The sequence below is a fragment of the Pteronotus mesoamericanus genome, unplaced genomic scaffold (genome assembly GCF_021234165.1).
Source record: "Pteronotus mesoamericanus isolate MK-2021 breed Mesoamerican mustached bat unplaced genomic scaffold, CSHL_Meso_final scaffold_36, whole genome shotgun sequence".
In the NCBI taxonomy this organism is placed as follows: Eukaryota; Metazoa; Chordata; class Mammalia; order Chiroptera; family Mormoopidae; genus Pteronotus; species Pteronotus mesoamericanus.
Window position 1 is genome coordinate 22516308 of NW_026555313.1, and position 14723 is coordinate 22531030.

General features: G+C 43.4%; 1 protein-coding gene across 1 annotated transcript in view; it reads right to left on the reverse strand.

Moving 5' to 3' along the window:
- The window catches only part of TMPRSS13 (transmembrane serine protease 13), a 30136-nt gene that overhangs the window by 683 nt on the left and 14730 nt on the right, over window positions 1–14723 (reverse strand). Inside the window, exons 9-13 of the mRNA XM_054592619.1 lie at window positions 13979–14141; window positions 12904–13076; window positions 1727–1825; window positions 374–516; window positions 61–213 (exon numbers count right to left, since the gene is read on the reverse strand). Coding sequence (XP_054448594.1) covers window positions 61–213; window positions 374–516; window positions 1727–1825; window positions 12904–13076; window positions 13979–14141 — 731 coding nt within the window. The remainder of the gene's footprint in view (window positions 1–60; window positions 214–373; window positions 517–1726; window positions 1826–12903; window positions 13077–13978; window positions 14142–14723) is intronic.

Consider the following 14723-nt stretch of genomic DNA (forward strand, 5'->3'; position numbering starts at 1 on the left):
AGGTACACGTCCTTTGGGAGTTCCTCACATACTCAATCAGTGCCGCACATAGACTCTCACCTCCATTTTGCTGTATATCCAGGGGAGGAGTTCTGTCACTTTAGTGTACACACCAGGTTTGTTTCTTTGGCCGCAGCCTGTTCCCCAGCTGGTGACTCCTGCCAGGTACCAGCGGTTGTTCCGTTCACATACCAGGGGCCCCCCGCTGTCTCCCTGCAAGAGAGAGCATGAACATCAGCAGCGTGGGAGAGGTGGTCCTTGAGCAGGAAATGGTGTTGCATGCTCTCTGACCTTATTCCCACTCTGACCCCAACAGCTCAGCCTTCCCCTACTCCCCTGGGGTCCTGGAACCTAAGCCCAAAAGCAGCCTCACCTGGCAGGAGTCTCTTCCTCCCCGAAGGTCCCCAGCACACATCATCCTTGGGGTAAGGTAATTGTCATAGACCAAGTAGTCGTTGCACTTCCGAAAATCTATGAGGCTGACCTGCACCTCCCGGAGGAAGGGGGACGTCTTCTCTTCAGTGAGGTGTGGAAAGGACAGAGAGGATGGAAGAGGATTACGACTCTGGTCAGCTTCATGATCTTCTAGCCACCCATCCCAGAACCCAGACTCACAGCCTCCTTTGAGCAGAAGGCACTGTTTCTGTGGTTGGTCACCCAGGACACATGCCTTCACACCAGACACAGCTCACTACGTATAACTAAGACCTGCACAGACATGGACAAACTCACAGCCTATTAGGCTATCTTGCATGTTGCACAGTGCTTTTCTGCATTCCAAACACTACCCAATATGTTACTTCATTTGTTTTTAGTGACTATGTGCCCTAAAGGGGTATAATGAATCCATTTACAGATGGAGAAGTTCAGGGCTGCAGAAGTGACTTGCCCACAGTCACACAACTAGTTCATTATGGAGCCAAGATCAGACGAAGCTGCTCCCAGGCCAATCAGCACTTCATCGCACTGAGCAGGGGAACTTGGCCTGAGTCTCACAGTGGGCCAGACAGGCCAAGGCACTCTCCTGCCGCATAAAAATAATCCTACAGAGCTGACGTCAGGTAAGGTGACTCTGTGATCATGATGAACTGAAGTAAAACAAACCCACTTCATAATCTGATTAAGCATAGACAAAATCAGGGTAGGTCGCTGTACAACAAACAACAATACCACACACCCCTCCCAGCCAATAGGGGTGGCTGTTGCTTTGCTCCTTCTTCACCAACGTCAGCTTTAGATCCAGTCTGTTCACACGTTCTTCGTGAGATTATTTAGAGACCCAATCATAGAATTACCTTGCTCCCTAAAACCATCCAATCTAAAGAAATGTTCCACTTTTTTGAACCCTCCCCCCAACCACCGAAGTCCTGTGCTGAGTTGTTTCTAACACCTCTTATTGAAATATGCCAAGTTTCTCCATGGTGTGTTTTCCCTCAGTGCAGTGAGCAATGAACCCAACTTGTTTAACTATAAAGGTTTTCCTGGTGGTCTTTGCTGGAGGGCATTTTTGCAATGGCTGCTTTGAGATTCACACATGCACACACACACACACACACACACACACTCACTCACACTCAGGCCCATGAAGTTATATACTCGAACCCTCATTAGTTAGGCCCTTACTGATCTACCTTGACACATCACCCCCATGCACTCTACATAGACACACATGTATATAGGCACACACATGCACACATACATACAATTGAGCATCTCTGACTCTCACCATCTGTCTCCCTGGTCTTGCCAAAGCCTGTGATCCAGCAAGTCTCATTGAGGCTGAAGGTCTGTCCATGCATGGGAAGGCAAGCAGGGTGGATGTGAGCTGCAACAAGACCCCAAGACATCAGTGAAGGCAGAACGCTGGAGGTTTTGGTGAGGGTAGTGGAAGGATAGGAGTACCAATGTCCTAGAAGACCCCTCCTTGTCCACAGAGTAGTTTTGAATCTTCCAGGGCCTCAGACTGACCAATCACTTTATCTTGATCCTCTGGCCTTCACGATGCTACTAGAGTTCTCCAAAACATTCTGATTTCAGTCGGTGCCATGTGGGCAGATGCATACAGCTTGGAAGCTCCCCTGTAGTAAATCACTACTGGGTGACTGAGGGTCTCTTCCTATGAAGAGTGGCTCTCCTGACCTCACCTCTTCCCTGCCTGTCCATCAGGCTAAATCCTGGTTATTATGGCCATGGTGTCTCAGTGAAGTGTTCAGCCTGGTCTGGGAAGAGCATCTGCTTGCTGACCAGAGCCTGAAGCTGTCCCTCCAAGGTAAGACAATCTCTCCCAGCAGAAAGAGTACATCCCTTGAAGCACACCACAGAATCGCTGCGCACTTGCTCCCATGCTCAGAGATAATTAGAAGGTGCTGCTGCTGTTGTGTGTCACTTCATAAGCTCTCTGAGGACTGATGTTCCTAGATGGACCAGGGCATTGCCCACCAAAGTTCATTTGCAAAAAGAAAATGTTAATTGATAGGTAAAATGTTTGCAGTATTCTCAAGTGTTCGTTTTGCTCATTGCAGCTTCCTGTACTTACATTATAAAGTACTCAACAAACTTTGAAAGAGAGAGAGACTTCCAGTCAAGATGGATCTACAGGTAGACAAGCTTTTCTTCCTTGTGCAAACCCAAGAAGAATCACAAAACAAAACACCCAGAACTGCCAGAAAATTGAACTGTATGGAAGTCTGATGACCAATTATTTAAAGAAACCATATTCATCCAGATGGGTAGGAGGGGCACAGATGGGGAGCTGGGGTGAAGAGGACATGCTGTAACACAGAGAGACAATAGGGGAATAGGCCATCCCACATCCACATGTGCTGGATAAAAATCTGGAGGGATACCTTAGGAGTGAACGATCCCAGCCCCAGGCCAGACCACACTACCCAAAGTTCTAGCTCTGGGAAGAGAAAGCTTCATAACTTCTGGCTGGAAAAACCAGTGGGGTTGTGGCAAAGGAATAACCTGCCAGTTACTCAGGAGAGCCCATTTAAAGGGCCTGTATGGCCTTAAAATGTATGCAAACCTACCCACTCCAGGATTCAACACCAGGGCAAGAGCTGGAAGGGAAGTGGGTAAAGTGACTGGAAATGAAATGAGTGTGGGGCAAACCTCAAGAAGCCAGGCAACATCATTATCCTCTCTCCAATCCCTCCCCACCTTGCACAGCACCCTAAAGCAATGAAGTGGTTTGTCCAGCCCTGGAGATAACTAAGGCTCTACCCCATACAACTTAACATGTGCTCTAAGACAGGGAGTGAAAGCAGCTTTATCAAATACACAGAAACAAACAAGGGAGGCTGCCAAATTGAGGAAACAAAGAAAGATGGCCCAGAGGAAGGGGCAAGATGGTGGAGGAGTGAATGGAAGTCACACTGACCTCCTCCTAGGGTCAATCTGGAATTACAACTAAATTGTGGAAAAAATCACCCAGAACAAACAACGGAACAATAATGAGAGAGAAGCCTGATAACCTCAGACAGACAGGAGAAGCAACTTTAGCACAACCTGACTGGTAATGATTTAGGTGGAGACTTGAGAAGGCTGGCTGGGTGCCCACTGGCAGCACCACCAGAGGGATATTTAAACTGCCAGTTGGATCCCCCTGAGAAGAGTGGGGTCTAAATCATAAGAGGAAACCCCAGCATACAGCATCAAAGCCCAAAAAGTACACAGATAACAGCCAGCTGTGAAAAGCACCAGGGTTGCTCTCTGCCACAGATGGGCAGTTGGAGATGCAAAGAGCTGTTTAAAGTGCCAACGCATTAATTTTTATTTGCAGCCACTTACCCTGGGCTCCAGCAAAGGCAGGGGCATAGTGGGCTAGAGATGCATGAGGAAAGACTGGGAAAGGAGGCTTTGGGGAGAGAATGGAGGGAATAGCCAGCAGGATCCTGGTGCTGAGGCATCCCCCATATGGCAGCAGCCATCTTACTCAGGCAGACCACTCCCCTGAGCGGCAGCAGTGTGAGAGGAAATAATAGCCCCTCTCCCCCTCAGAAGGGACTCTGCTGCACCTTGTGGTGCCTAAATATGACTGCTGAGTGCAGAGATACTAGATTAACAACTGAAGGAGACAGCCACAGACAGTAGATTCCTGGAAGTCTTGAACAGACTGCTTAAGGTCAGACGGGGTCAACATCTGACATCATCAGAGGCAGATCCAGAAAGAAAAAACAGTGGTAAATACTAGAGGTACTGAGGCAAAATCCACTGTTTTCTTCTCCAAGATTTGGGATATTTTCTATACTATTTAGCTTTTTAACATTCATTTTGGGTCCATCAAGTTTGTGCATATTGTCACTAGATTTTATACTAACAGTTTATTCCTCTCCTTTATTATAATAGTATTAATCTCTTTACAGCCTTAATAATACTGGTTCATTTGCTGTTCATAGTGGGATTGCAGGGGGGAGTTATTTTTGCAGATGTGGGTTTGTTTCCTGGGCCTTGTGGTTTTGTTCTGGCAGCACCAGCACAACAACACACAAGACGTGGTGGGCAGAGTGACCCTCAGTCAACCAGCTAGAGGGAAGGCCCCACCAAAAAATGACACAACAACGATCAAAACCCAATTACTTCCAGGGAGCCAACATAAATGGTTGAAAAGGCATCCAAAGAGCAGCAACTTCAGGAGATCAAGGAGACTGCACCACTGAATCTCAGAGGTCTCCTACTATAGAACTTCATGCCACAAAGTCAGGAAGTCAAGACAGATCAATTTAAGAAACAGAAAAAAAAAAAAAAAGAAGAGTCTCACAAATAATGGGAAGACAAAGAAACACTCCTTAATCAAAGGGAAAGGAGAAATCCCCAGAAACAGAACTAAATGAAATAAAGGGAAGTAAGCTATCAGATATTGAGTTCCTTATCAGATATTGAGATAAGGGAGTTCAATGAACTCAGTGAGCTCAGAGAGAATTACCAAAAACTACAGGGAAACTACAAGGAACTTACTGCAAACTAATCAGCATGAAAAAGGATATAGAAACTATCAACAAGAAGTAAGAGGAAACGAAGAATACAATATCTGAAATGAAGAACACAGTAGAGGGAATCAAAAGCAGGCTAGTGAAGCAGAGGATCAAATCAATGAACTGGAGGACAGGGTAGAAAAAAGCTCCCAGAAAGAGCAAGAAAATGAAAAAAGACTCAAAAAGAATGAAGAGGTATTTAGGGACATGCAGGACAACCTGAAACATAATAATGTCTGTATAATAGGGATGCCAGAAGGAGAAGAAAAGGACCAAGGGATAGAGAACCTGTTTGAAAAAGTAATGATGGAGAACTCCCTTAATTGGAGGAGAGAAAAAGTCACACAAGTCCAGGAAGTACAGAGGGTCCCATTCAAGAGGAACCCAATGAGGCCCACTCCAAGACACATCATCATTAAAATGGCAAAATTCAAAGACAAAGAGAGAATCCAAAGGTAGCAAAGGAGAAACAGGTAGTAACATACAAGGGAGCCCCGATACGGCTAGCAGCTGACTTCTCAACAGAAACACTACAAGCCAGGAGGGAGTGGCAAGAAATATTCCAAGTAATGAAAAGCAAAGGTCTGCAACCAAGACTGCTCTATCCAGCAAGGCTCTCAATTGAAATGGAAGGTGAAATAAGGAGTTTCTCAGACAAAAGAAGGCTAAAAGAATACACCTCCACCAAACCAGCACTGCAAGAAATGCTAAAGGGACTGCTTTAAGAAGATGAAGAAAAAGAGTAAGAAAGAGAGGAACATGGGTACAAAGGGGAAAAATTAATAAGTATCTATCAATAATAACTCTAAATGTAAATGGATTAAATGTTCCAATCAAAAGACATGGGGTAGCTGAATGGATTAGAAAACATGACCTGCACATATGCTACCTACAAGAGATCCACTTCAGAACAGAGTACCTACACAGACTGAGAGTAAAGGGACTCAAAGAAATATTTCAAGAAAACAGACAGGAAAAAAAGGCCAGGGTAGCAATACTTACATCAGACAAAATAGAGTTCAAAACAAAGGCCATAAAAAGAGACACAGAAGGACACTTCATAATACTCAAAGGAAGGCTCCATCAAAAAGACATAAACATTGTAAACTTATATGCACCCAACATAGGACCACCCTAATAAATAAGGAAAATCTTGGAGGACTTCAAGAAAGACATAGACAGCAACACACTGACACTAGGATATTTTAATACCTCACTGTCAACAATGGATAGATCTTCCAAACAAAATATCAACAAGGACATTGTGGAATTAAATGACACATTAGAACAAATGGACTTAACTGATACATATAGAACTTTTCATCCCAAAGAAGCAAAATACACAGTCTTTTCAAATGCACATGGAACATTTTCAAAGACAGACCACATGATAGGACACAAAACAAGCCTCAACAAATTCAAGAAAATTGAAATCATAACAAACATTTTCTTGGACCACAAGGGCTTGAAACTAGAAACCAACCTCAAGGAAAAAACTCTAAAACATTCAAACTCATAGAGATTGAATAGCATGTTATTAAACAATGAATGTGTCAATAATGAGATCAAAGAAGAAATCAAAAAGTTTTTAGAAACAAATGAAAATGAACAAATGGCTGTCCTAAACCTATGGGACACAGCGAAGGCAGTCCTGAGAGGGAAGTTCATAGCAATACAGGCCGACCTAAAAGAGATGGAAAAATTTCAAATAAATGACCTACCCCTCCAGCTTCAAGAACTGGAAAAACAACAAACAAAGCCCAGAGCAAGCAGAAGGAAGGAAATAACCAAGATCAGAGCAGAAATGAATGATGCAGAGACTAAAAGAACAATTGAAAGCATCAATAAATCCAGGAGTTGGTTCTTTGAGAAGATAAACAAAACTGACAAGCCTTTAAGCAGATTCATAAAGAAAAAAAGGAAGAGGACCCAAATAAATAAAATCAGAAATGAAAGAGGAGAAATAACAACTGATGCCACAAAAAAAAGAAAGCATTGTAATAAATTACTACGAACAATTACTTGACAAGAAATTTGAAAACCTGGGTGAGATGGACAAATTTCTAGAAAAATATAAGCTTCCAACACTGAATGAAGAAGAAGAAGAAAGTTTGAACGGACCAATAACAGCTGGTGAAACTGAAGCTATAATAGAAAAACTCCAGCACACAAAAGCCCTGGATGGGACAGATTCAGAGGAGAATTCTACAAAACATTAAAGGAAGAGCTAACCCCTGTCCTTCTCAGACTATTCCAAAAAACCCAAGAAGAGGGAAGACTCCCAAACTCTTTTGATGAGACCAGCATCATCATAATTCTAAAACCAGATAAAGACACAACAAAGAAAGAAAACTACAGGCCAATATCATTGATGAACATAGGTGCTATAACCCTTAACAAAATATTAGCAAACTGCATCCAGCAATACATTAAAAAGATCATCCACCATGACGAAATGGGATTCATCGCAGGCATGCAAGGATAGTACAATATTCGCAAATCAATAAACGTAATACATCACATAAACAAAAGGAAAGACAAAAATCACATGATCATATCAACAGATGCAGAAAAAGCATTTGATAAGTTACCACGTCCATTTATGATTAAAACACCTGGCAAAACGGGAGTAAAGGGGGCATACCTCAACATAATAAAAGCCATATATCAAAAACCTACAGCCAGCATCATACTCAATGGGCAAAAACTAAAATCTTTCCCACTAAGATCAGGAACAAGACAAGGATGTCTGCTTTCAACACTTTTCTTCAACATAGTATTGGAAGTCCTAGCCACAGTGATCAGACAAGAAAAAGAAATAAAAGGCATCCAAATTAGAAAAGAGGAAGTAAAACTGTCATTGTTTGCAGATGACATGAGAGTGTACATAGAAAACTCTATAAACTCCACCAAAAAACTATTCGACCTAATAAGTGAATTTAGTAAAACAGCGGGATACAAAGTCAATATTCAGAAATCAAAGGCATTTTTGTACACCAACAATGAAATATCGGAAACAGAAATCAGGAAAAAAAATCCCACTTGCTATAGCAACAAGAAAAATAAAGTACCTAGGAATAAACTTAACCAAGGAGGTAAAAGACCTGCACTCAGAAAACTACACAACACTGAAGAAAGAAATTAAGGAAGACACAAATAAATGGAAGCATATATCGTGTTCATGGATTAGAAGAAATAACATCATCCAAATGTCCATACTACCTAAAGCAGTTCGTAGATTTAATGCAATCCTTATTAAAATACCAATGACATATTTCACAGATATAGAACAAACATTTCAAAAATTTATATGGAACCATAAATGACCCCAAATAGCTGCGGCAATTTTGAGAGAAAAGAACAAAGTAGGAGGGATCACAATACCAGACATCAAACTATATTACAAGGTCACTGTAATCAAAACAGTGTGGTACTAGCATAAGAACAGACACATAGATCAATGGAACAGAATAGAGGGCCCAGAAATAAATCCATATCTCTATGGTCAATCAATATTCGACGAAGAGGGCAGAAACATAAAATGGAGTAAAATTAGCCTTTTCAACAAATGGTGTTGGGAGACCTGGACAGCTACATGCAAAAAATGAAACTAGACCACCAACTTACACCATACACAAAAATAAACTCCAGATAGATAAAAGAGTCAAATATAAATCATGACACCATGAAAGTCCTAGAGGAGAACATAGGCAGGAAACTCTCAGATATTCCACACAGCAATATTTTTACTGATATGTCCCCTAGAGCAAGGGACATAAGGGAAAGAATAAACAAATGGGACGTCATCAAAATAAGAAGCTTCTGCACGGTTAAAGAAAACATCAGCAAAATGAAAAGGGAACCAACTGTATGGGAAAATATATTTGCCAATGACACCTCAGGCAGGGGTTTGATCTCCAAAATACATGAAGAACTCATACAACTCCACTCCAGAAAGACAAACAATCCAATAAAAAAATGGGCAAGGACTCATGGACAAAACCAAAGGGGAAGAGCTGAGGGAGGGAAGGAGGGAGGGGGCAAGGGAAAGTGGTAGGGGGGAGGCAGAGACAAATGTATTTGAAAAAATAAACTAAAATAAAATTTAAAAAAAATGGGCAAAGGACCTGAACAGACACTTCTCCAAGTAGGTCACACACAGGGCCCAGGGACATGAAAAGATGCTCAGCATCGCTTGCCATCAGAGAAATGCGAATTAAAACCACCATGTGATACCATTTCACACTGGTCAGAATGGCCATCATAAACAACCTAGTCCACTGTTGGTGGGAATGCAGACTGGTGCAGCCACTGTGGAAAACAGTATGTAATTGCCTCAGAAAACTAAAGATAGAACTGGCTTTTGACCCAGCAATTCCACTGCTGGGATTATACCCTAATAATCCCAAAACACCAATTCAGACTATACACCCCAATGTTCATAACAGCACAACTTAAAATAGCCAAGTGCTGGAAGCAACCTAAGTGCCCATCAATAAATGAGTGGATCAAAAAACTATGGTACATTTACACAAGTACACAGCAGAATGAAAGAAAGGGCTCCTACTCTTCATGACAGCATGGATGGAACTGGAGAGCATTATGCTAAGTGAAATAAGCCAGGGGGTGAAAAGCAAGTACCATATGATCTCACCTATAAGTGGAACCTAATCAACAAAACAAACAAGCAAGAAAAATATAACCAGCACCACTGAAAGAAAAAACAAACCAACAGTAATGAGAGGGGAGAAGGCAGGGGGATAACAGGGAAAAGAAGGGGAAGAATCAAGTCAAGGAAAATGTATAATGGACCCATGGACACAACCAAAGTGAAGAAGGATTGAGGGTGGAAGGGGCAGGGGAAAGTAGTGGTCACAAAATGGAGACAAATATATTTGAACAATAAAAAGAGAGCGAGAAATAAATGATAGCTAGCTAGCTAGATAAAACTATGATGATTAAAAAAAAAAAGGAAAGAAAAGAAATATGACTGAAATGAAAGAACAGAACAAAACCCCAGGGGGAAAAAAAAAAACCTAAACAAAATGGAGATAGCCAACCTATCAGATGCAGAATTTAAAACACTGGTGATAAAGATGCTCAGAGAAATCATTGAGTATAGCAAAAACATAAAGGAAGAAATGAAGGCTACACTAAGTGATATAAAGAAAAACCTACAGAGAACAAAACCTGAAGGGAAGGAAGCTGGGATTCAAATCAACAATTTGGAACATAAGGAAGAAGTAAACATTCAACCAGAACAGAATGAAGAAACAAGAATTCAAAACAAAATGAGGAGAGTAGAAGACTCTGGGACATTTCCAAAAGTGCCAACATCTAAATCATAGGGATGCTAGAAGGAGAAAAGGGAGAGCAAGAAATTGAAAACTCATTTGAAAAAATAATAAAAGAAAGCTTCCCTAATTTGCTGAAGCTAATAGACATACAAGCCCAGGACGTACAGAGAGTCTCAAATAAATTGGACCCAAGGAGGACCACACCAAAACACATCATATTTAAAATGCTGAAGGTTATAGATAAAGGAGAGAATCCTAAAAGCAGCAAGATAAAAGCAGAGAGTTACCTACAAAGGCATTCCCATTAGACTGTCAGCTGATCTCTCAAAACAAACTTTGCAGGAAGAAGAGACTGGCAAGAAGTGTTCAAAGTGGTGAAAAGCAAGGACCTACAACCAAGATTACTCTACCCAACAAAGCTATCATTTAGAATGGAAGGGCTGATAAAGTGCTTCCTGGACAAGCTAAAGGAGTTTATCATCACCAAGTCATTGTTACATGAAATGTTAAAGGGACTTATTTAACAAAAAGAAGAAGATCAAAACCATGAACATCAAAATGGCAACAAATTCACCACTATCAACAACTGAATCTAAAAAAACAAACTAAGCAAACAACCAGAACAGAAACAGACCCATAGGTATGTAGATCAGTTGGAGGGTTATGAGCTAGGAGGACAAAGGCGGAGAATAGGGGAATAGGTGCAGGCATTAAGAAGCATAACTGGTAGGAAAAAAATAGCAGGGGGATATTGAGAACAGTATAGGAAATGGAGTAATCGAAGAACTTACGTCCATGACCCATGAACATGAACTAATGAGGGGGATTGCTAGAGGGAAGAGGGATACCAGGCAGAGGGGTGAAAGGGGGGAAAAATTGGGACAAATAATCAATAAAATGTACTTAAAATAAGAGGGAGAGAGAAGGAGGGAGGGAAATGAATGTTAAATTCTCCTATAAATTGGGCTTTAACTCTTGGTACTAACATACTTGTTTGCTAGAGAGTAAAAAAAAAAATAAATGAAGGGATAGTATCGATTAATTAACAAAAAATGCAAAACATGACTTCTTAAAACATTTTACGCCTATTTTTGTGACAGAGTCTTAAGGTAACTGTTATATATTTCACTATTTTTATGGGGAAATTAAATTTACCAGTGAGTTTTCACAAGTTTTCTCAGATAGTTCTGTGTCTTTAAAGTGCCTGACTTGCCATACGAGTATAAGAAGAAAATATGCCCTGATTTCTAAACCAAAAGTCAGGTCACATGGTCTGACCACAGGACTACTTAAACATGACCTGTGATTCCTGCACAGGGGCTTATCAGAGTGTGGAGATGGTTTTAAAAGGTTGGAAAGGTCTGTTCTGGTCCCACAGACTAACTGCTCCCTTTCATATGTGCATGAGGGTCAGGCCAGGAGCAGGGGGCCACCTCTTACTTTACAGTCCCAGGCTCCACAGACAAGGCTGGAGGGAGCAGGAGGAAGACAGAGGTCTTGTCCACTAGTGGGCGTGGTTCAGGTGGGTGTAGTTCTGGGACAGCCCTGGCCTACTAAGCTCTGCCAAGTTTTCCTCCTCCTCACACCAGTCTGAGGAGCTAACTAAATAGCCTGACTCACTGACACCGCCTCCATAATTAAGGTGGCAGGAAAGACCAGCTGATAGGCCCAGAGCATAAAAAGGCTGGACTAACCAGAGACCCTTCCACTTTAGCTATCCTGCCTCAGGAAAAACTCCCTATCCTCCAAGACTAATTACTTGCCCCCATCTGAACCACCTGGGTTCCCCCAGAGCCCCCAACCCCCCTCCACATTTCATCACTGGCCCCCACTGGCTGTCTTTGTGTTTGTCACCCACCATGTTGCACTTGCAATTGGAACTCCAGAGCCCACTAAAAATTAGACACTCAATATTTGATAAGTGAACAAATGTGTGAATGAATTAATGAATGAAGCCTTCTTTGGTCTCCTCCTGAGAACTTTGGTAGTGTTTCCTCTGTGCAGCTTCATTTGGTCCTTAGCTCCAGCCTCATGGCAATTGGTTGTTTGAATGCAACTCGTCTTGTGTTCTCAGCTGCAGTGTTAGCAACTTGCCAGCCAAGAGCTGAGTGGGAGGAGCCGTGTTTGGGAATTGTACCGACCTGGAGTTGCCACTTACTACTCCGTGGCCTCTGGTGATACTCTCTCTAAAGCTCCATCTCCTCTTACATAAACTGAAGCTAATAATAGTACCTGCTCCACAGGATTAGTTGTGAAGAGTAAATGAAATCATAGATGCACTATGCCTACCACAGTGTCTGGCCCCTGTTAAGTGCTCAATGAATACCAGTGAAAAAATTTAATCTATTTATATTGAGTATATTGTCTTCAAGCCCTGGCTCTCTCACCAACTTGCAATGTAAGTTGTGTCATTTGGGGCAAACCTATTAAAATATTTCCAATCTTTGGGCCTCAGTTTCCCTAATCATAAAATAGAGATGTTCCATTAAGTGATCTCTGAGCTGACTCCCACCATACTGAAGCTCTGGGACCCCAAGATGGGCTGACAGACGCTACCAAGTGCAAGGGCTGGGCCCCAAGGGCTGCCAGGATGAGCCGGAATGGGGTGCGACAGGAATTGATTCACTCACCAGACAGGGTCAAGGGCTTGGAGAGGCGCACGAGGGCAATGTCATAGTCATCCTCCTCATCAGTGTAGTTGCCATTGATGATGATCTGGGAGATGGAGGCTGCCTCAGGCAGCTGATGCAGGTTGTTGGTGCCCACGTACACCTTCCAACCCTCCAAGACCTTTTCCCGGGTCCTGCAAGAGCCACAGGAGAGCATGATGCAGTTACCTGCCTGGAAGAGCCCACTGGCAGCATGTGCTCCACACAAAGCTGCCCTCTGAGCAGTTCAGAGGCAGGGGGATGGATAAAATGACCTCCCGAGGGAGCCCTCCATCTTAACCAGGGGTCCAAAACAATTCCCAGACTCCAAAAAGCCATTCTAAACTGGCTGCTCTGCACCTTACAATAGAAAGGGGGAGGAGATGAGTAGGATCTCTGTGAGCAGTCACCCCACTGCCTCCTCTGCATGCCACTAAAGATCAAATAAGGTGGCCAGTACACATCTCAGTATTATTATCCTCAGCAGAAACAGTTTTGGACAGGACAAAGTCACCCGCTGAAGACAATACTGGGTGAGCCAGTACCCCTGAGGCCTGTTCTCCAGAGCCTTTTCCTGCCCACCAGCTCACAGGGACAAGCCTGGCTGGTGACTCAGAAGCTAGCTGCATTGCAGCCCCTCCCCACAATCCCCAACCCTCAGTTCCTGGGACAGTGGTCCGGATTTCTTGGGCTTCTCTCCTATAAATTCCAGATACAGGAACGAGCAGCAACAAACCCAGTGCCTCTTTATTTTAGCCTGCTCTTCAGGGGTAGGCTCCCAAGTCCTTCCTCCTGCCTGCCTCACTCCCTAGGGACCATCCAATAAAAGCTTTTTCTCATTCTGGGCCTAACTCAGAACAAGTACTGCCAACTCACACCCCCAGGACAAAGTACCTACTGCAAAGCATGGCCAGGGCAACCTGACCCACTGCAGAGAGGACGGGGAGACTCACACAAAGCCCACCTTTGTGGAGAAGGAAGCCAGTCTGCCATCAGCCCTTCCTGGTGATCTGGAACCCCCAACAGCATCACATCACCCGCCCCTTCGGGCACTTACACAAAGAAGCAGTGGGCAGCAGTGAGCACCCACTGGGTGTCGATCAGTGTGCCCCCACAGATGTGGGTGGTGCCGTAGTGTAGACTGACTTGCCAAGGCCATTTGCTCTCTGGGGCCAGTGCCCCTCCCACGATTCGCCCCGTCATGGCCCTCAGTCCACAGTCTGGAAGGGGGGGAAGCAGAAAAGATGAACCATGAGCTCTGCTTCTCTCACAGTCCTGCCATGCTCCCGGGGCCCAGAGCAGGCTCAGGCAGTGAGGGCACACACCCACCCGTGGACACCACTTTGCTCACTTAATCTGATATGGCACAGCTCTTTCCTCCAAAGCAGAAGCCCTACATGGTGGCTAGCTTTCTGGGATCATCCAGTGGGAAGTTTGATCCTAGGCAATTTCCTCTTGGCTCTTACTCATTCATTCTTTCAAATATTCAACAAATGCTTACTAAGTGCCTGATATTGTGCAAGGCATTAGGGTTATGATGATAAATCTTGGGACTGCTGTCAAGGAGCTCAGGAAAGTAGGTCAACTCTACCATAACCCATAGGTACTGTGATGGAGATATCTATTATCTCCCCCCCAAAAAAGAGGGGGAGGGAATAAATTTCCCATTATGGACAGGTGGGTTTGTGCCCACAGGGTTCCCCAATGGGTATATTTAGTGCTGTTGGGGACCATTCATCCCAGGAAACATTTGCAAGCATTTTCTGGAGTGAGTCATCCCCCCAAATTCATGGATAAGGAGA